This window comes from Cervus elaphus, chromosome X (genome assembly GCF_910594005.1).
Source record: "Cervus elaphus chromosome X, mCerEla1.1, whole genome shotgun sequence".
Taxonomy (NCBI): domain Eukaryota; kingdom Metazoa; phylum Chordata; class Mammalia; order Artiodactyla; family Cervidae; genus Cervus; species Cervus elaphus.
In genome coordinates, this window is record NC_057848.1 from 169,761,974 (window position 1) to 169,783,296 (window position 21,323).

At 45.5% G+C, this 21,323-nt stretch overlaps 1 protein-coding gene and 1 long non-coding RNA gene across 2 annotated transcripts; both read left to right on the forward strand.

Moving 5' to 3' along the window:
- Nucleotides 1-2,504: 2,504 nt before the first annotated feature.
- Nucleotides 2,505-18,576, forward strand: LOC122689626. The gene is made up of 3 exons (XR_006339863.1): nt 2,505-2,642; nt 17,841-17,897; nt 18,534-18,576. It is a non-coding gene; the product is annotated as an uncharacterized LOC122689626 (long non-coding RNA).
- Nucleotides 18,577-18,594: 18 nt separating this feature from the next.
- Nucleotides 18,595-21,261, forward strand: LOC122690599 (melanoma-associated antigen B2-like). Its single transcript, XM_043897491.1, has 3 exons — nt 18,595-18,898; nt 18,959-19,699; nt 21,248-21,261. Exons 1-3 carry the CDS (start codon nt 18,595-18,597, stop codon nt 21,259-21,261), a joined length of 1,059 nt encoding a protein of 352 aa, XP_043753426.1.
- The last annotated feature ends 62 nt before the right edge of the window (nt 21,262-21,323 follow it).

Here is a 21,323-nt window from a genome sequence, read left to right on the forward strand (position 1 = left end):
CTCACACAGAGAAACACCAAGTCCTCTTCTTCTTTTCCGATGGGAAGTGTGTCTTTGAAACTCAGTCTGGAACTAGATCTTCCCCCTAATTTCTGGCAAACTGGACCTTCTGGTCCCATCTCCATCTCCACAGAATCCATGTCCCTCCCTCCTCACTCACTTATCCCTTCCCTGCCCACTATGCCCCTCACTATCAGAGAACTCAGAAACAAATATAATTTCATATCAGGTTGATTTTATTTTATTTCCCTTATTAATGTATGCAGTTGCTATAACATTCATCATCTGTACTTTGGCCTGTACTCAGCGGCGAGACCCCCCGAGGATTTGTGAGGTCTCTAGCCATGCCCCAAAGTCACTGGCTGTCCACTGGTCCAGCTGGAATGGCAGGGGTCTCCATGGTCTCCAGGACCTCCTCTGGTTCATTCTGATTAACTGGAATGACTGGGGTCTCCATGGTCTCTGGGACCTCCTCTCATTCGTTCTGATTAGCTGGAATGGCAGGAGTCTCCATGGTCTCTGGGACCTCCTCTGGTTCATTCTGATTCAGCTGTTCATTCGCCTTGGAACACTGGCTACAGAGCTTTGAGCATCTGATTTTCTTAAGCTTTTTTTGGTGGGAGTTTTCTGAGAAGTTTTCTTGGGCAGCTTTGCTGGAATTGGATTATTCACCCTCATGGTTACCCTGACCTCCTGGAGAAAACAACATGTGTGCTCCTCAGTTGCTCTTTGAAAGTTAGCTCCGCCTGAATCTAAGATAGCTTCCTCTTTCACTTTCTTCAATGTCATGCAATCACTATCTCAGCCTCCTCCTCACTAGGTAAGTATCTCTACGTGGAGAGTGAGACAGAGCCTGAACTTCCATAGGACTCTCTTTGAGGACAAGCTTCTCCTCATCACATGGCAGCACAGAAATTTTGGGAGCCTCTGACCAAATGGGCTCCAGTCTTGGAACTGGTGGGACAATTCCTTGGAAGCTGTGTAGCATGTGTGCCTTTCAAGCTACAGTTTGATAACCACATGTGATGGAAAACTTTTCAGGGTTCTTTAAGTGAACCCTCAGATCCAAGCTGGTCAACTTGAGACTGTCCATTCTTCTCAGTGGTTTCTCCAGGGAATTCATACAGCCAATTCCTCCCAGAAACCAACCTAGGAGATGGAATTGGGTCCTAAATTAAGGGACAGTGCCTCTAGTTTGCCCATTTTCTTCCTAGAAAGGAACAAAGCACTCTGAGCCACAGAAAGACAAGCCCTGAAGGCCTTCCTACAGCTCCCATGAATGCAGGGGTTTTCCAGGGGAAGCCAACATTTCTGCCTCATCCAGAGACCTCAAGTTCCTGATAAGAGTGCTGGTTGATGTTGACTGCAATCCATGAAGGCTAGGAAGAGGCAGCAAGCATTGGTTAAATGCAGGTGGTCCAGGCTCTGTTTGCTGGCCAAAATGTAAACTAATTTTGAAAGAGTCCTACAGTAGAAGAAATTAATCATTCAACTGCAGAGCTCAGGTTGGGCTGATGAGTGTCCAGGAAAAGCCAAGACAGCTGACCCAGTAGTGATAAATTCCATGCAGCCACCAAAATGCCAAATTTAAAGCAATATCCTGTAAAGACACATGTGAAGGAAACAAAGCCTCTGATAATCACCTTTCTTAAATACCAATTAATCCAACGTTGTCAATGCTTATATAACACTCCAGTCCTGTTGGTACAAAATCTGTGACCTGGGATTATCATTTTCTGCACAATTTGAGATTCATTAACCAAATTGAGGATGGTTTCCCACAAGCTTGAAGAATGTACAAAGAGAAATGGGGGGATTGAAACATAAAGCACTGACCAGTTTAAACTGGTTTTTCCTCCTTAAAACAGGTTATTGATTAATCAAACCTTGAGTTATTTTTAGAGGCAGCACTATACAAGTGCAAAAAAGGAGCCCATTTCCAGGATGAGCCCTGGACCAAGAGGGTTCAGTCTGTGCAACTCTCAGAGTAGGAGTGTTGCCATGGGAGAACTGTATGAAGTCCTTCAATAGGGACAATTTGGCTTCTAGCAGCATGAATAGCTCACATGAACTAATTCAAGACTAGCCAATTAGCTTCCAAGTTTGCAGTTCCACTAAACCCTTTAATTTTACCCCAAACTCTGGATTGAGGAGACAGATTTGAGAGCCCGACTTCCTGTCTTCTTGCTACTCCACCTTGGGTTAAAGTTTTTCTCTCAAAAGCCCGTTCCATAGTCTTCACTTCCATGTGCATCAGGCAGTGAGCCCTTGCTGGGGAACACTCGTAACTGATAGGCCTGGAATTCGATTCTTCTTTGAATTACTCTAGATCCTATTCTGTTATACTCCTCTTGTCCTAAAGCAGAGCTGTGTTCCTTACCACTTAAATGTATCTTGGGATAAAAGTAAGGCCTCTGGATATATTCCAGTGCACTTCTTTTATTTTATTTTTTCCCAATGCACTTCTTTAGGCACAAAGCCTTGAAGGCTACCTCAGGAAATGACAGGAAAAAGGAAGAGAAACAGATGACAGGGACAGTCAGATCGTTTCTCTGTGCAGTGTCAGATGACCTCAATCAGAATACCACAAAACCATCTTGGATGGCTTTTTCCTTTAGAATTGTACTCATATCTCAGATATGGTGAGTTGGGTTCTAGATCACTGCAATAAAGTGAAAACTGCCATAAGGTAAACCATTAGGAATTTGGGGGATTCCCAGTGCTTATAAAAGTTGTTAATCCTATTATAGGTGTACTAGAAGATGTCTTAAAAATGCACATATCTTAATTTACAAATGTCATATTGTTACAATAGTAACAAATACAACTGATCAGAGCACCATAAGAAATAAAATAAGGAAAGAGTTTAAAATATTTAAAGAATTAGCAATATGTGGAAAAGGGACCCCAAGTGAATACATGATGCTGGGAAAATGGTGCCATAGACATGTTCAATGCATGGTTACCATAAACTTTCAGGTTGTAATGAAACACAGTATTTGTGAACCATGATTACATGCAGTACAATGTTTTAAAAGTATGCCTGTAAATCATTAAAACAAGTCATGAAAAGAGACTGACCCTGGCTTTCGAAAGGATGGGTCAGCATTTTTTTCTGGGAGCACACCCCATCCTGCCCCCTAACTTCTGTGTTATTTTCCCCATCTCAGGTCCAGTCTGGGACATGAAACTGTAAGGGTTGCATTAGGGACACTGCTCAAGAGTTTGCAGGGATGTGGTTTTCCCCAGGAATCTTTTAATCCAAGAGATAGACAAAATTTGGGCCCCCATAAGTGAGGACTGGAGAGACAACCACCCTAAAATGCAGGTCATTCAGAGACCTGCCCAAAATTGCCCTCAGGCCTAGAATGCCCAGACAGGACATTCCCTCTTAGAAGCCTTGTATTTCACTGTGAGGTCAAAATCTGAGTCTAAGAAGAATGGCCTCGGTTCAGAGGAGGGAGAATCTCAGGTTGGAAGGTCAGGTCCCAGGACTGGCCAGGATCATGGTGAGACCCCTGAGTGAAGAAAGAAGTATCACTAGACCCACAAATGAGGAGGCTTTGCAGACCCCTGCCCCTATTCTTAACCCCAGAGGTTCCAGGCAGAGTTGTAGGGATGAGAAGTCTCTTCATTTCTATCTGGTCTCAGCGAGGGAAGGACTTTTTCTATCAGGCTAGAAACCCCAGTTCTTAGGAGGGTGGCGTCTTGGCCATCACCACTGGGAAGATGAGACCCATCAGTGCTAATGAGAGGGTCTCTGCCACCAAGGAGGAAGGCTCACAGAGTGGCGCTCCTCCTGTCAGGGAGAGATGCTCAGAGCAGTGCCCTGACTCTCCACTAGGGACTTGGAGAGGTGAGGGCTTGTTTGGGGGCTGGAGGACTCAAGTCCGTAGGGCAAAGTGTACCGGGCTCTGACAGACGGCATGTTCAGGACCCTAAAGGATGACCCAGGGACCGCTGAACACTGAACGACGGGGTCCCCACAGAGCCCTGGTCCTGTCATCATCCCTAAGAGATCCTGCACAGGGCAGCCATAGCCGGAAGTGTCTCCGCAAAACTTCCAAGCTGGTGGTGAAGAGCTTGGACTGATGTTCAGTGCATTCTTGTGGCTAGGAGTGGATTCCCAGGACTGAGCTGAAGGCAAGGTGAAGACCTGAATGTAGTCTCAAGGGACCATTCCCCCGTCCTGTAACAAAGAGTATGCCCAAAGTCTCAACTCTGTGATCAGCAGGGGACGGTTCCTACAATTCTCTTAGGTTGATTTCTTGCATATACCTTGATCTAAGGCATTCTGTAAGATAAGTGATTACTTGATTCTGTAAATGAAGGAAACCTACGCCCTAAGTCCAGTCCCGGGAGAGTGCCGAGTGCTAACGAGGCATGGGGCAGTGAAGATGGTGACACAAAGCGGCACCCATGTGCTCAATTCCCGCACTTCTCCCCTGCCAAACTGTAAGAGGTGAAACTTTGTTTGGAGGCTTGTGGATACAGTCCAGTAAAGGGAGGACTGTCAGGCTCTGATAGATATGAAGATGGGGACTGTGAATGAGGACTGTAGAACACCCCATCAGGCTTCTCCCCACACCCACTCCCAGCCCACCCACCCCAGCGGACCCACCCCCACCCCAGCCCACCCAGTCCCACCCCCGCCCACCCAGCCCCACCCCCACCCCTTCTGTGAGCTATCGGAGATCCTGGGTATCACAGCTTTGAAAGATGAGGAAGAGAGGGCCCAAGCCAGTGATGTCCCAGTGTTCCTCCACCAATTCTTCCCAGGCCTAATGAAGCTTAGGCAAGTTCCTTATTTATTTGGCTATTCTTGGCCTTGTCTTTGGCATCCAGGATCCTTGAATTTCCATGCAGTCTGAGAGTTCTTTAGTTACAGCATGAGGAATGTTATAGTTGTGGCATATAGGATCTTTTACCTGTGGTGTGTGGAGTGGGGTCTAGTTCCCTGATCAGGGATGGGACCCAGGCCCACTGCATTTGGAGCACAGATTCTCAGCCACATAGCTACTGGGCCAGTAGGCAAGTCTCTTCTGCTGCTGCTGCTGCTGCTGCTAAGTCACTTCAGTCATGTCCGACTCTGTGCGATCCCATAGATGGCAGCCCATCAGGATCCGCCGTCCCTGGGATTCTCCAGGAAAGAACACTGGAGTGGGTTGCAATTTCCTTATCCAAGGCAAAACAAATGTAGGAGTTGTTTAAATGAAAGAGCAGTTTGGAAAGAAGGAAGCATTAGTCTCAGAACCAAATTCTAGACTATGTGAATTTCATTCAGCTAAAAAAAAAAAAAAAAAAAAAAACTACCACCACACTCAAAATATGATTTAGTAGTGGAAATGAAAGATTCTTTCTAAACAGCATTTTGGACTGATTTGGTGTTTGATGTCTAAGAATGCCACAGATTCTCTGACATCTCCTGGATTTAAAACTTCTTCAGGGTAGGTGGTATCCTCTGGGAACAAAATAATCATAATCATAGTAAAAACAGATATTGTGTAAAGTTTCAGTGTGGTCCAGGCACTGTGCCAGGTGCTTCATGCCACTAGCCCCTACAAAAGCCACTTCACCTGAGGCTCCCAGAGTTTGGGGATGGACCCAAGTCCACACAACTGACAAGAGACAGAGCTGGGACAGGAGCGCTGGTCTGAACTTGTCCAGAGCACATTGCTTCCATTTGCCCCGGCCTGAGGTGCTCATGAGGCAGTTAATTCACTGTCTTCTAGCACTCCAAAAGATATCTTGAGTGATAGAAAGAAGAACTCTGTGACCAAAACACTGGGTTGGGATACATAGCCAAGGCAATACAAACACCAAAATAATTAAGAGGTATGAATAAAGGAGAGAAGGAGATGATGCTCAGCAACCACATGATCATCTTCATGTGCAAATTCAGACACCCTCAAGTGATCGAGGCTTACAAGACTATGTGGCACTATCCTTCTATGTAAAAAGTAAACATTTTATTTTTCAATGAAAAATAGTTATTTTTTGGCTGCGCTGCATTTAGTTGTGACACTCGGAATCTTTGGTGCCACATGCAGGCTCTTTAGCTGCAGCATGTGATGCTTTTTGTTGTGGCACGTGAACTTTTAGTTCTGGCCTGTGTAATCCAGTTACCTGACCAGGGATCGAACCCAGGCCCTATGCATTGGGAGTGCAGAGTCTTAACCACTGGACCAACAGGGAGGTGCCGAGACTAAATACTTAAGAACTACCCTAAATCTACTGGCTCAGAAAGTAAAGAATCCATCTGCAATATGGGAGTCCTGGGTTCGATTCCTGAATTTGGTAAATCCCCTGGAGGAGGGTATGGCCAGACACTGCAGTATTCTTGCCTTGAGAATTCCCATGGACAGAAGAGCCCAGCAGGCTACAGTCCATGGGGTCACAAAGAGTCAGACACAGCTGAGCGACTAAGCAGACCCCCTAAATCTGGCTGAAGAGAAAGAATATATCAGCTCTTTTTCTCTGACAGCATAACATATGTCCTGAGTTCCCAGATTTCTGCTCTGATTTCCTAATTTTACATCACTTTTGGGCCCAGGTCCCCTTTTCTCCAAGATTTTCTAGAGGGTATCTGCTCAATGTGTGTAGGAATATGCATTTCCCAGGAAGCCTTTAATCAAGGGACAGAAGCTGATATGGGAACCTCCATTAAGGAGCGCTGAGGAGACAATCACCCCTGAATACAGGGGTCACCCAAAGACTAAGAAGAGGAATCTTAGATCAGTAGAGGGAGCAGTCCCTGGCTGTGGTAGATGTAGTGAGGATGCTGAGCAGGAGGAATCTGGAAGGACTCAAGTTGCATCCGCACTGTCTGTTCTCAGAGGCCCTGATGGACTAGGATCACAAGAGGATCACCCTGACTTCCAACGTGGCATTCTCAGGAGACTAGGACCTTGATGTAAGACAAGAAGCTTCATCAAGTAGAGAGTGGAGTTACAGGATTTATCATGTGTCAATATGAGGACCTGAAAGTGGACTCATGGTAGCATACACCATAAAAGGAGGCCCTGGAAAATATCTGATGCTGGGCTCCCTGGGAAGCTCTGGGGACAGATGTCAGGTTGATTTCAGTCTGGCAAGCCTCAGTGAGGTGAGATCTCTGTCTAATATGATCAGCTTCTGTTTCACAGAGGAATGGACCTGAGCCCAAGCAGGACCTCAGATGACAATGCTGACTGTTAGAGGGGACCCCTGGAGAGGGAGCCAGACAGAATTCTGTAAATTCTCAGCCGTGAGAGATGAGAAGAGCTACTTCTAAGTGGTCCCCTCATTCCACCTGTGTGATCTCGGGGAAGGCAGGGCCTCCTCTAGCAGAATTAGGCCCCAGATCTGCAGAGGGGGACATCTTGACCATAACCGGACTTAAAGTGAGGACCATCAGTGCTAGTGAGAGGGTCTCCCCCAACGAGGGAGGCTCACAGAGTGGCGCCCCTCCTGACAAGCAGAGATGCTCAGAGCAGCGCCCTGACTCCTCCCACTAGGGACTCAGGGAGACGAGGGCTTTGTTTGGGTGCTGGAGGACTTGGATTCATAGCTGGAGACGTCCAGGGCTCTAACACACTGCACAAGGAGGACCCGGGGACGGATGAATTCTGAGCTACTGGGGTTCCCGTAGTGCCTTGCCCCTCCCGTCATCCCCAGGAGACCCCGCGTAGGACCGTACGCAGCTCCCGTCCACTTCCGCTTCAAAGGCGAGGAGATTGACCGGGAGTCGTGGCGTCTCTTTGGTGGCGTTTCAGTGTCTAGGACTTGTCCAGAACCAAGGTGAGGACCAGAATGTAACTGAAGGGACTTTGGGAACCCACTCTTAAGAAAAGTGACCCAGCCCGCATCCCAACCCTGTGGTCTGGCTCTTTTGAGTCCCTCACAGCTATTGGCTGAATGCGGTCTAGCGTGTCTCAGGTGAAGGCGTTGGTCTGTGGGGGTAGGCCCGGATTCTACCCTCGAAGGAACTCTTGGTCCTAGATAACGGCCCTGAGGGCCAGTTATCAGACTTCAAAACCGCATGGGGGCCACACTGAGCGGCCCCCCTGCACTCAGCTCTAGGAGGCCCCACGTGGAGCTGGCCGACAGTGGTGCTCCCTATCGTTTGCTGGAGGTGGGATCAGGGAGGTGAGAAGCTTGCTCTAAAGGAATAAACTTAATTCAACAAAGGGACCTAGTCCCCAACACATTCATGGTTGTGACGCTGAGTGAGGATGGGGGCTCCTCCCATAAAAAATGGAGTCACAATCGGGCATTTTGACATGACACTTCCCAGATCATCTCAGGGAAGTGAGAGACCATGTCAAAGCGGGGAGCGTCAGGTTGGGAAGGGAGAGTTTCGGGTTCCCTGGTGGGATGGTGAGAACCTCGGGGGCTGTGGGGATGTTCCACACCACATCATTCAGACCAAATCCTCCCTGTCATCATCCCTTTGAGACCTCAAAAATACATGGCGGTTCCCACTGCAGCCTAAAGGGGAAGCAAGTCCCCTCTGAGCACTCTGCCCCGGTCTGAGGGGCGTGGTCAGCACACTGAGAAATCTTAGATCCTATCATAAATCAAATGTAGGCCTTGGTTGCTTCTATGCCCCAGCTATTGTAAAGAGTGCTGCAACGAACTTTGGAGTAGAAGTGTTTTTTAAGTTACTGTTTCCTCAGGGGACATGCCTAGTATGGGATTGTTGGCTCATGTGGTAATTTATTTTTTAATTTTTTTTCATTTATTTTTATTAGTTGGAGGCTAATTACTTTACAATAATGTAGTGGTTTTTGCCATACGTTGAAATGAATCAGCCATGGATTTACATGTGTTCCCCATCCCGATCCCCCCTCCCACCTCCCTCCCCATCCCATCCCTCTGGGTCATCCCAGTGCACCAGCCCCAAGCACTAGTCTCATGCATCCAACCTGTGCTGGTGATCTGTTTCACCCTTGATAATATGCATGTTTTGATGCTGTTCTCTCGAAACTTCCCACCCTTGCCGTCTCCCACAGAGTCCAATATTCTGTTCTGTACATCTGTGTCTCTTTTTCTGTTTTGCATATAGGGTTATCGTTACCATCTTTCTAAATTCCATATATATGCGTTAGTATACTGTAATGGTCTTTATCTTTCTGGCTTACTTCACTCTGTATAAGGGGCTCCAGGTTCATCCATCTCATTAGAACTGACTCCAATCAATTCTTTTTAATGGCTGAGTAATAGTCCATGGTGTATATGTACCAGAGCTTCCTTATCCATTTGTCTGCTGATGGGCATCTAGGTTGCTTCCATGTCCTGGCTATTATAAACAGTGCTGCGATGAACATTGGGGTGCACGTGTCTCTTTCAGATCTGGTATCCTCGGTGTGTATGCCCAGGAGTGGGATTGCTGGGTCATATGACAGTTCTATTTCCAGTTTTTTAAGAAATCTCCATGCTGTTCTCCATAGCAGTTGTACTAGTTTGCATTCCCACCAACAGTGTAAAAAAGTTCCCTTTTCTCCACACCCTCTCCACCATTTATTGCTTGTAGACTTTTGGATAGCAGCCATCCTCACTGGCGTGTAATGGTACCTCATTGTGGTTTTGATTTGCATTTCTCTGATAATGAGTCATGTTGAGCATCTTTTCATGCGTTTCTTATCCATCTGTGTCTTCTTTGGAGAAATGTCTGTTTAGATCTTTGGCCCATTTTTTGATTGGGTCATTTATTTTTCTGGAATTGAGTTTCAGGAGTTGCTTGTATATTTTTGAGATTAATCCTTTGTCTGTTGCTTCGTTTGCTATTATTTTCTCCCAATCTGAGGGCTGTCTTTTCACAATGCTTTTAGTTTCCTTTGTTGTGCAAAAGCTTTTAAGTTTCATTAGGTCCCATTTGTTTATTTTTGCTTTTATTTCCAATATTCTGGGAGGTGGGTCATAGAGGATCCTTCTGTGATTTATGTCAGAAAATGTTTTGCCTATGTTCTCCTCTAGGAATTTTATAGTTTCTGGTCTTACATTTAGATCTTTAATCCATTTTGATTTTTTTTGTTTGTATGGTGTTAGAAAGTGTTCTAGTTTCCTTCTTTGCCATAAAGGTATAGTGGTTAGTACTCTGCGTTATGTGCCACAGCTTTCTTATCCATGTCTGCTGATGGGCATCTAGGTTGCTTCCATGTGCTGGCTATTATAAACAGTGCTGCGATGAACATTGGGGTGCACGTGTCTCTTTCAGATCTGGTTTCCTCGGTGCGTATGCCCAGGAGTGGGATTGATGGGTCATATGGCAGTTCTACTTCCAGTTTTTAAGGAATCTCCACACTGTACTAGTGGCTATCCTAGTTTGCATTCCCACCAACAGTGTAAGAGGGCTCCCTTTTCTCCACACCCTCTCCACCATTTATTGCTTGTAGACTTTTGGATAGCAGCCATTCTGACTGGCGTGTAATGGTATCTCATGGAGGTTTTGATTTGCATTTCACTGATAATGAGTGATGTTGAGCATCTTTTCATGTGTTTGTTAGCCATCTGTATGTCTTCTTTGGAGAAATGTCTGTTTAGATCTTTGGCCCATTTTTTGATTGGGTCATTTATTTTTCTGGAATTGAGTTTCAGGAGTTGCTTGTATATTTTTGAGATTAATCCTTTGTCTGTTGCTTCGTTTGCTATTATTTTCTCCCAATCTGAGGGCTGTCTTTTCACAATGCTTTTAGTTTCCTTTGTTGTGCAAAAGCTTTTAAGTTTCATTAGGTCCCATTTGTTTATTTTTGCTTTTATTTCCAATATTCTGGGAGGTGGGTCATAGAGGATCCTTCTGTGATTTATGTCAGAAAATGTTTTGCCTATGTTCTCCTCTAGGAATTTTATAGTTTCTGGTCTTACATTTAGATCTTTAATCCATTTTGATTTTTTTTGTTTGTATGGTGTTAGAAAGTGTTCTAGTTTCCTTCTTTGCCATAAAGGTATAGTGGTTAGTACTCTGCGTTATGTGCCACAGCTTTCTTATCCATGTCTGCTGATGGGCATCTAGGTTGCTTCCATGTGCTGGCTATTATAAACAGTGCTGCGATGAACATTGGGGTGCACGTGTCTCTTTCAGATCTGGTTTCCTCGGTGCGTATGCCCAGGAGTGGGATTGATGGGTCATATGGCAGTTCTACTTCCAGTTTTTAAGGAATCTCCACACTGTACTAGTGGCTATCCTAGTTTGCATTCCCACCAACAGTGTAAGAGGGCTCCCTTTTCTCCACACCCTCTCCACCATTTATTGCTTGTAGACTTTTGGATAGCAGCCATTCTGACTGGCGTGTAATGGTATCTCATGGAGGTTTTGATTTGCATTTCACTGATAATGAGTGATGTTGAGCATCTTTTCATGTGTTTGTTAGCCATCTGTATGTCTTCTTTGGAGAAATGTCTGTTTAGATCTTTGGCCCATTTTTTGATTGGGTCATATATTTTTCTGGAATTGAGCTGCAGGAGTTGCTTGCATATTTTTTAGATTAATCCTTTGTCTGTTTTTTCATTTGCTATTATTTTCTCCCATTCTGAATGCTGTCTTTTCACTTTGCTTATAGTTTCCTTTGTCGTGCAAAAGCTCTTAAGTTTCATTAGGTCCCATTTGTTTATTTTTGCTTTTATTTCCAATATTCTGGGAGGTGGTTCATAGAGGATTTTGCAGTGACTTATGTCAGAGAGTGTTTTGCCTATGTTCTCCTCTAGGAGTTTTATAGTTTCTGGTCTTACATTTAGATCTTTATCCATTTTGAGTTTATTTTTGTGTATGGTGTTAGAAGGTGTATTAGCTTCATTCTTTTACAAGTGGTTGACCAGTTTTCCCAGCAACACTTGTTAAAGAGGTTGTCTTTTTTCCATTGTATATCCTTGCCTGCTTTGTCAAAGATAAGGTGTCCATAGGTACGTGGATTTATCTCTGGGCTTTCTATTTTGTTCCATTGATCTATATTTCTGTCTTTGTGCCAGTACCATACTGTCTTGATGACTGTGGCTTTGTAGTAGAGCCTGAAGTCAGGCAGGTTGATTCCTCTAGTTCCATTCTTCTTTCTCAAGATTGCTTTGGCTATTCAAGGTTTTTTGTATTTCCATACAAATTGTGAAATTATTTGTTCTAGTTCTGTGAAGAACTACCAATACCATTGGTAGCTTGATAGGGATTGCATTGAATCTATAGTTTGCTTTGGGTTCAGTTCAGTTCAGTTCAGTCACTCAGTCGTGTCCGACTCTTTGTGACCCCATGAATCGCAGCACGCCAGGACTCCCTGTCCATCACCAACTCCCGCAGTCTACTCAAACTCATGCCCATCGAGTCGGCGATGCGATCCAGCCATCTCATCCTCTGTCATCCCCTTCTCCTCCTGCCCCCAATCCCTCCCAGCATCAGGGTCTTTTCCAATGAGTCAACTCTTCGCATGAGGTTGCCAAAGTATTGGGAGTTTCAGCTTCAGCATCAGTCTTTCCAATGAACACCCAGGACTGATCTCCTTTAGGATGGACTGGTTGGATCTCCTTGCAGTCCAAGGGACTCTCAAGAGTCTTCTCCAACACCACAGTTCAAAAGCATCAATTTTTCGGTGCTCAGCTTTCTTCACAGTCCAACTCTCACATCCGTACATGGCCACTGGAAAAACCATAACCTTGACCAGACGGACTTTGTTGGAAAAGTAATGTAGTATACTCATTTTCACAATATTGATTCTTCCAATCCTTGAACATGGTATATTTCTCCATCTCTTTGTGTCCTCTTTGATTTTTTTCATCAGTGTTTTATAGTTTTCTATGTATAGGTCTTCAGTTTCTTTAGGTAGATAGAGTCCTAAATATTTTATTCTTTTTTTGCAGTGGTGAATGGTATTGTTTCCTTAATTTCTCTTTCTGTTTTCTCGTTGTTAGTGTATAGGAATGCAAGGGATTTCTGTGTGTTAATTTTATACCCTGCAGCTTTACTATATGCATTGATTAGCTCTAGTTATTTTCTGGTAGAGTCTTTAGGGTTTGCTATGTAGAGGATCATGTCATCTGCAAACAGTGATAGTTTCACTTCTTCTTTTCCTGTCTGGATTCCATTAATTTATTTTTCTTCTCTGATTGCTGTGGCCAAAAGTTCCAAAACTATGTTGAATAGTAGTGGTGAGAGTGGGCACCCTTGTCTTGTTCCTGATTTCAGGGGAAATGCTTTCAATTTTTCACCATGGAGGATAATGTTGCCTGTGGATTTGTCATATATAGCTTTTATTATGTTGAGGTATGTTCCTTCTATTCTTGCTTTCTGGAGAGTTTTAATCATAAATGGATGTTGAATTTGTCAAAGGCTTTTTCTACATCTATTGAGATAATCATATGGTTTTTATCTTTGAATTTGTTAATGTGGTGTATTACATTGATTGATTTGAGGATATTAAAGAATCCTTGCACTCCTGGGATAAAGCCCACTTGGTCATGATGTATGATATTTTTAATATGTTGTTGGATTCTGTTTGCTAGAGTTTTGTTAAGGATTTTTGCACCTATGTTCATCAATGATATTGGCCTGTAGTTTTCTTTTCGTGTGGCATGTTTGGTTTTGGAATTAGGGTGATGGTGGCCTCATAGAATGAGCTTGGAAGTTTACCTTCTTCTGCGATTTTCTGCAAGTGTTGGAGTGAGATAGGTGTTAGCTCTTCGCTAAATTTTTGGTAGAATTCAGCTGTGAAGCCATCTGGTCCTGGGCTTTTGTTTGCTTGAAGATTTCTGATTACAGTTTTGATTCCATGCTTGTGATGGGTCTGTTAAGATCTTCTATTTCTTCCTGGTTTAGTTTTGGAAAGTTATACTTTTCTAAGAATGTATCCATTTCTTTCATGTTGTCAATTTATTGGCATAGAGCTGCTGGTAGTAGTCTCTTATGATCCTTTGTATTTCAGTGTTGTCTGTTGTGATCTCTCCATTTTCATTACTAACTTTGTTGATTTGGTTCTTCTCCCTTCGTTTCTTAATGGGTCTTGATAATGGTTTGTCAATTTTGTTTATCTTTTCAAAAAACCAGCTTTTAGATTTGTTGATTTTTGCTATGGTCTCTAGTTTCTTTGCATTTATTTCTGCCCTGATTTTTAAGATTTCTATCCTACTAACCCTGGGGTTCTTCATTTCTTCCTTCTCTAGTTGCTTTAGGTGTAGACATAGGTTGTTTATTTAACTTTTTTCTTGTTTCTTGAGGTAAGCCTGTATTGCTGTGAACCTTCCCCATATCACTCCTTTGACAGTGTCCCATAGGTTTTGGGTTGTTATGTTTTCATTTTCATTCGTTTCTATGCATATTCTGATTTGCTTTTTGATTTCTTCTAAGATTTGTTGGTTATTCAGAAGCATGTTATTTAGCCTCCATATGTCTGAATATTTAATTTTTTTTCCCTGTAATTGAGATCTAATCTTACTGCACTTTGGTCAGAAACGATGACTGGAATGATTTCAATTTTTTTGAATTTACCAAGGCTAGATTTATGGCCCAGGATGTGATCTGTTCTGGAGAAGGTTCCGTGTGGCCTTTCTGTATTCTGGTGGTCTGTGGTTCTTTTTTATTGTGGAGTTTTCTCCCAGTGGGTGTGGTTGGACGATTGGCTTGTCAAGGTTTCCTATTTAGGGATGCTTGCGTCGGTGTTCTGGTATGTGGAGCTGGATTTCTTCTCTCTGGAGTGCCATGGAGTGTCGAGTAGAGAGTTTTGAGATGGGTCTATGGGTTTGGTGTGACTTTGGGCAGCCTGTATGTCGACACTCAGGGCTATGTTCCTGTGTTGCTGGAGAATTTGTGTGGTATGTCTTGCTCTGGAACTTATTGGCTCTTGGGTGGTGGTTGGTTTCAGTGTAGGTCTGGAGACTTTTGGATGATCTCTTATTACTTAATATTCCCTGTAGTCAGGAGTTCTCTGGTGTTCTCAGGTTTTGGGTTTAAGTCTCCTGTCTCTGGATTTCAGTCTTATTCTTCCAGTAGCCTCAAGACTTCTCCAACTATACAGCACTGATAATAAAACTTCTATGTTAATGGTGAAAAGATTCTCCACCGTGAGGGACACCTGAGAGGTTCACAGAGTTACAATAAGAAGAGGAGAGGGAGGAAGGAGATAGAGATGAGCAGGAGGAGAAAAAGGGGGACTCAAGAGGAGAGAGACAGATCTACACAGTACTATGTTCCCTAAGTGTTCTCCATAGCCCAGAACACCCACAGAGATTCACAGAATTGGATTGAGAAGAGAAGGGGGATGGAGGAAATAGAGGTGATCTGGGGGAGAAAAAGGAGAGTCAAAAGGGGGAGAGAGCAATCATCACACTCCTGAGTAAAAATGGGTACTGAATATTGGATTCTTCAATGTCCAAAATTGATATCAAATACTGGAAAACAAAGATTAAAAATCTAGAGTAGAGGTTAGACTCTTAAAAACACAATATTAAAAACAAAAACACACAAAAAATAAGAAATATATATGAAGTTTGCTTTAAAAAAAGGGTCTTTTATTTTTGAAAGGTTATAGTGGGTTATGAAAATGAAAATTAAGGAGTAATAGAGGAGTAATAGAAAGTGAAAGCGAAAGTGAAGTTGCTCAGTCATGTCCAACTCTTTGCAACCCCATGGACTGTAGCCTATCAGGCTACTCCCCCCATGGGATTCTCCAGGCAAGAATACTGGAGTGGGTTGCCATTTCCAAAAAAAGAAAAGAAAAACATTAAAAAAATTTTTTTTAATTAAAAAAAAATAGTAAAATTACATCTAGGCTTTTCTTTTCAGCTGTTGCGGGCAGTGTGGGTTTGGTTCAGTTTCAGATAGCTCCTTTTTCAAGCTTACACTTCTCAATATCTATAGACTCCTTCCAGTATAGTCAGTGTTAACTACAGGGATTTTAATCTGTTGCACCTGTCACTTCTGAAGCGGTTCCTTTTGTTTATTTGGCTTCTGTTTGCAGGTCTCTTCAGTTTCTAATTTCCGCCCTGACACATACGGGCGGAGGTGGTCTCTTGTTTAGGTTCGCTTGTTCAGTCGTGCTGTGGGGAGGGGATGGCACTGCAAACATATCACTGGTGTGTATGGGGAGCACTCGCAGTGTTCCAGCCACACTGGGTTTGTCCCCGCTCACGGCGTGTGTGCTTTCCCCATCTACAGTGCCAAGGCTCCAGGTTGCTCTACAGGGAGCGGGCCCTGAGGTGCGTGCACTTCTGAGGCCTAAGCCACTCAGGTTCCAGTTTTCGGGTCCTCCACAAAAGTGTGGACTCAGTTGTGCCTGCGTTTTGTGCCTTCCCCAGCCTGAGCAGCTCAGGCAGCCAGGAGCTTGACGAACTCACTCTCCCTGGGTGCGGTGCACCTTCTCCCCTCCGTGGTCCCAGCCTCAGATTCTGCCTGTCTGGCACACCTTGTGTCTCTTCTGGGGAGCTGGTCTCTAGCTGCGACCCTCCCGGCAGATGTCAATCCTCCAGAATCTCAGAAAGTCTTTGGTTAGAGACTGGAAACCTATTTGCAGTTGTTAGGGGATGCTGTCTCTGGGGCCAGGTTTGCCCCTTTCCCCTCCCCCCTGCCTCCTGCCACTGGCGGGGGACAGGCCAGTCCACAGCTGGTTAGCTCTTCTCCGGAATTGCTCAGTCCTTCCTTTGTTCTGCCAACAGCCGGCAGTGTCTTCAGTTACGGCTTTTCGCAGGTTAATTTTCTCTCTCTCTCTTGCTATCCCACAGTTTAAGTTGCCATCTCCGGTTAGCTCCTTCCGATTGCCCACAGGGCATTCAGGCCAGGTTTTTACCATAAGCAATGCTTCCCGCTCCTCTCCGTTCAGCCCCCACTAGCTGGTGGCGGATGCAAGCGTCTGGGGTACTTTTCTGCTGAAAGTTGCTTTTAGGCATGTAATCCGTGGGTTTTATTTATTTTTCCTCCCAGTTAGGTTGCTCTCTGAGACTCCAAAACTTCCCCCATACCTGTAAGTGAGAGGGTTTCCTGGAGTTTAGAACTTCCTCTATTAAGACTTCCTTCCCGAGACGGGTCTCCGTCCCTAACTCTTTTGTCTCTCCTTTTATCTTTTCTATTATGGCCAACCTCCTTTCGAAGACAATGGGCTGCTTTTCTGGGCGCCTGATGTCCTCTGCTAGTGATCAGAAGTTATCATGGAGTTTGCTCATCATTCAAATGTACTTTCGATGAATTTGTAGGTGAGAAAGTGGTCTCCCCGTCCTATTCCTCTGCCATCTTAGCTCCACTTTCCATGTGGTAATTTTAGTCCTAATTTTCTATGTAGAGTGAATTAAGGCAGAAAAAGGAAAGCCAATATTGTATATTAACACATATACATGGATTTCAGAAAGATGGTACTGATGAACCTATTTGCAGGGCAGCAGTGGATTTGCAGACCTAGAGAACAGGCTTGTGGACACGGGGGGAAAGAGAGGGAGGGACAGAATGAGAGAGTAACATTGAAAACACACACATTACAATATGTAAAATAGATAACCAGTGGGAATATTCATATGATACAGAGAGCTCCAACCCGGTGCTCTGTGATAGCTTAGAGGTGTGGGATGGGCTGGGAGGTAGGAGGAAACTTCAAGAGGGAGGGGACATACAGTATACCTATGGCTGATTCATATTGATGTGTGGCTGAAACAAAAACAATACTGTAAAGCAATTATCCTCCAATTAATAGTAAATAAATTTAATTATGAAAAGAGAGAGAGAAGAAAAGAGAAGCAAAAAGATATTGTAGACCTTGAATTGGGATCCTGTGTGGGAGCACAGGGACATCAACCTGCCTGTAATAGCACCTGTTCTTAGAAGACCGTGTTTGGTAAGATAAGGTCACCTTACTTCCTCCTGTTGGGACACAGGCTGATTGACATTTACTATCTCACAGGCATCAATTCAGGAGAAACAGGAGCTTCTCTGCCAGGAGCCCAATTGAGGAACCTGAGTGACTACTCAGTTCATTTATCCCATCCCTTGGATTTGAGCCCAGGAAATCTCAGGGAAGGGCTGTGAGGTTGAGCATCTACTTCACCGCTTTATACCAAGTCTAGGGGAGGGGAAATGTCTAGTCTGAAGGTGCAGCCACCAGTCAGCAAATGGAGAATGGTGTCCAGTGCTTTAAGGAGCCAAGGTAAAGACCATGAATGGTGATCCCAGTGAACTCAGGATGGAAAAAAGCCTACTGAGCCCTCAGCACTGGGTATCCCATGGGAGAGAGGTGGCCTGAGATATCCCTTCACTTGGCTTCTGGATGATGTGGAGGTCTAAAGTTGTCTGCATCAGAGTAGCAGAAGGGAGGGTGCCCAGGCTCTGCCAAGACTTGACATGGTAATAAACGATGAGCTGAGAGGACCCCAATGCTGGTAAATCCAAAGCAGGGCTGAGAGGATGCAGAGGGAAAATCGAAGGCCTCTGTTCCTCCTCTGTGGGATTCTGTGGGTACAGGTGAGCATGAAACAGGAGCCTTGTGGGTTCCTTGGGCAGTGTCCTCAAGGACACCTGCAGAGGCGGCCTTTGATAAAGTCAAGGTGGAATCTCCCCATTTTAAGTTGCTCACATCGCCTCATTCTCCATCCTCCAGGTGCACCAATCTCCTGTCCTTTGACCCAGACTCCTGCCTGTAGTTCCTGTCCACGGCCATCATGCCCTGTATGCAGAAGAGTAAGGTCCGTGGTCACAAGAAACATCACCAGGCCTGGGCTGAGACCCAGGGTCTTCATGGTCAAGCCACCACATCTAGGGGAGAAGAGACCACCTCCTCCTCCCCTCCTGATTTAGAGAGTGCTCCCTCAAGCTCCTCAGCTGCTGGCACCCTGAAGGAGCCTCAGGGAGCCCAAGGCACCACCAGTGCTGCTGCAGGTGCTATACCCAAAAGATTTGGTGTCGGTGCTGCAGCACGCTCAAGATCTGATGTCAGTGGTGCAGCATGCTCAAGAGCTGGTGTCGGTGCCACAGCATGTGCAAGAGCTGGTGTCAGTGCCACAGCATGCTCAAGAGCTGGTGTAGGTGCCGAGGGCCAAGGTCAGGGAGGTGAAAATTCCTCCCAGGCCTCAGCTGCTGCTGAGAGCTCTCACACAGATCCTCTGACCAAGAACGTCGAGGTGTTGGTGCAGAAGATGCTGTATAAGTATAAGGTGAGGGAGCTCATTAAGAGGTCAGAAATGCTGAAGACTATCAATAAAAGGTATAGGGGCCAGTTCCCTGAGATCCTCAAGAGAGCCTCTGAGCACATAGAGATGGTGGTTGGCCTGGTCCTGAAGGAAGTCAGGCCCAATGGTCACTCCTATATCCTGGTGAGCAACCTAGATCTCAGCGACAGTGAGTCTATGAGAGGTGACCAGGGGCTGCCAAAGAATGGTCTTCTGATGCCTCTTCTGGGTGTCATCTACCTGAATGGCCACCGCCTCTCCGAGGAGAAGATCTGGAAGATCCTGAATTTTCTGGGCATCTATGATGGAAGAAGGCACTTCATCTTTGGAGATACCAGGAAGTTCCTCACAGAAGATCTGGTGTGGGAAGAGTACGTGGAGTACCGCCAGGTGCCCAGCAGTGATCCCCCTCTCTATGAGTTCCCGTTGGGTCCGAGAGCACTCATGGAATCCAACAAGAAGAAAGTCCTGGAGTTTCTGGCCAAGGTCAATGATACGGTCCCTGCTACCTTCCTGGAGCATTTTGAGGAGTCTTCCAGAGAGGAAGTAGAGAGCACCAGCGATGACCTTTTGCTCTGCATAGTGGCCCGCATTCCAAGTTGGATGGCCTCCAGAGGGAACTTTTCAACCTTCTATTATTCGGGCAGTAAAAGAGAAAATTATGGCTCCTGATCCCTGGGGCCACCCGGGCCAAGTCCCATATGTTATGGTCTGGCAAGATCTAGTAGAAAATCCGCCCAAATGGTTAAAACCTTTTGTTCACAAATTCCTGATTATCCTAATGTACAAGCCCTGGTTATGGAAATCCCCACTCCCCCAGAAGAAGCCGAGAAGAACAAGGGCCCAAAACCGGTCTTGCAGGAATCCTCATACCTGAACATGATTGACTTAGAGACAGAAATTAGGCCCCCGCCATATGCCCCTCCTCCGTTGCAGGTTCCCCCAGGGGAAGAGCCCCCCCCCCCCCCGATGAATCAGAAAGGATAAGGGAACCCCGACCCTGGAGAAGAAATAGAGGGAATAGGGATGAGCAAGATCATGGGGACCGAGAGTTACCTTCATCTACTGTACAGGCACTCCGCATCCGAGTGGGACCAGCTAACCCGGACAGAGAGCGAACCTATCAGTACTGGCCCTTTTCCACGAGTGATCTGTATAATTGGAAAGCCCAAAATCCTCCATTTTTGGAGAAACCCCAAGGCCTCATTGACCTCTTACATTCCATTTTGTTCACTCATAACCCCACCTGGGATGATTGCCAGCAGCTGTTGCAGGTGCTCTTCACCACGGAAGAATGAGAGCAAATCCTGGCAGAGGAGCGGAAACGGGTCCCGGGGGTCTACGGGAGACCAACAGCCCAGCCACATCTCGTGGATGAGGGGTTTCCTCTGTTGCGGGCTAACTGGGATTTTGAGTGAGTGGAAGGTAGGGAGCGTCTCTGATTGTACCGCCAGACTCTAATGGCTGGCCTGCGGGCTGCAGCTAGGAAGCCGACAAATTTGGTGAAGGTAAATTTAGTAAGGCAAGAGCCCACTGAGAGCCCGTCAGCCTTCCTAGAGAGGCTAATGGAAGCCTTTAGGCAACATACACCTATAGACACCCAGGCTGAGGAATCACGCGCTGCAGTTCTACTAGCGTTTGTGAATCAGGCATCCCCAGATAGTAAGAGAAAATTACAAAAGATAGAGGGGTTAAGAGAACAGACAATACAAGACTTACTGAACGCAGCTGAAAAGTTATTTAATAATAGAGAGACCCCAGACTGGACTTGGACTGAGCCAATGAAACAGGCTTTCCAGACACTCAGACGGGCCCTACTAAAACCCCAGCCCTTACCCTGCCTCACCCAAATAAGCCATTCCAGCTGCTTGTAAATGAAAAGCAAAAAATAAGAAAGGGGGTCTTGACGCAACAATGGGGACCATGGAAGTGGCCGGTGGCATACCTTTCAATGCGATTAGACCCGGTGGCCTCTGGGTGGCCCCCTTGCCTCCGCATCATTGCAGCCACTACCCTCCTCATCTGCGACGCCAACAAGTTGACATATGGACAGCAACTCTGGGTTTACACCCCCCACGCCATCGAAGGGGTTTTAAAGCAGCTGCCGGGTAAGTGAATCTCCCATGCCCATTTGACACATTACCAGGCCCTGCTGCTTGAGGCCCCAAGGGTGCATTTTCAGACCTCTTGCTTCCTGAATCCAGCCACACTTCTACCTAGCC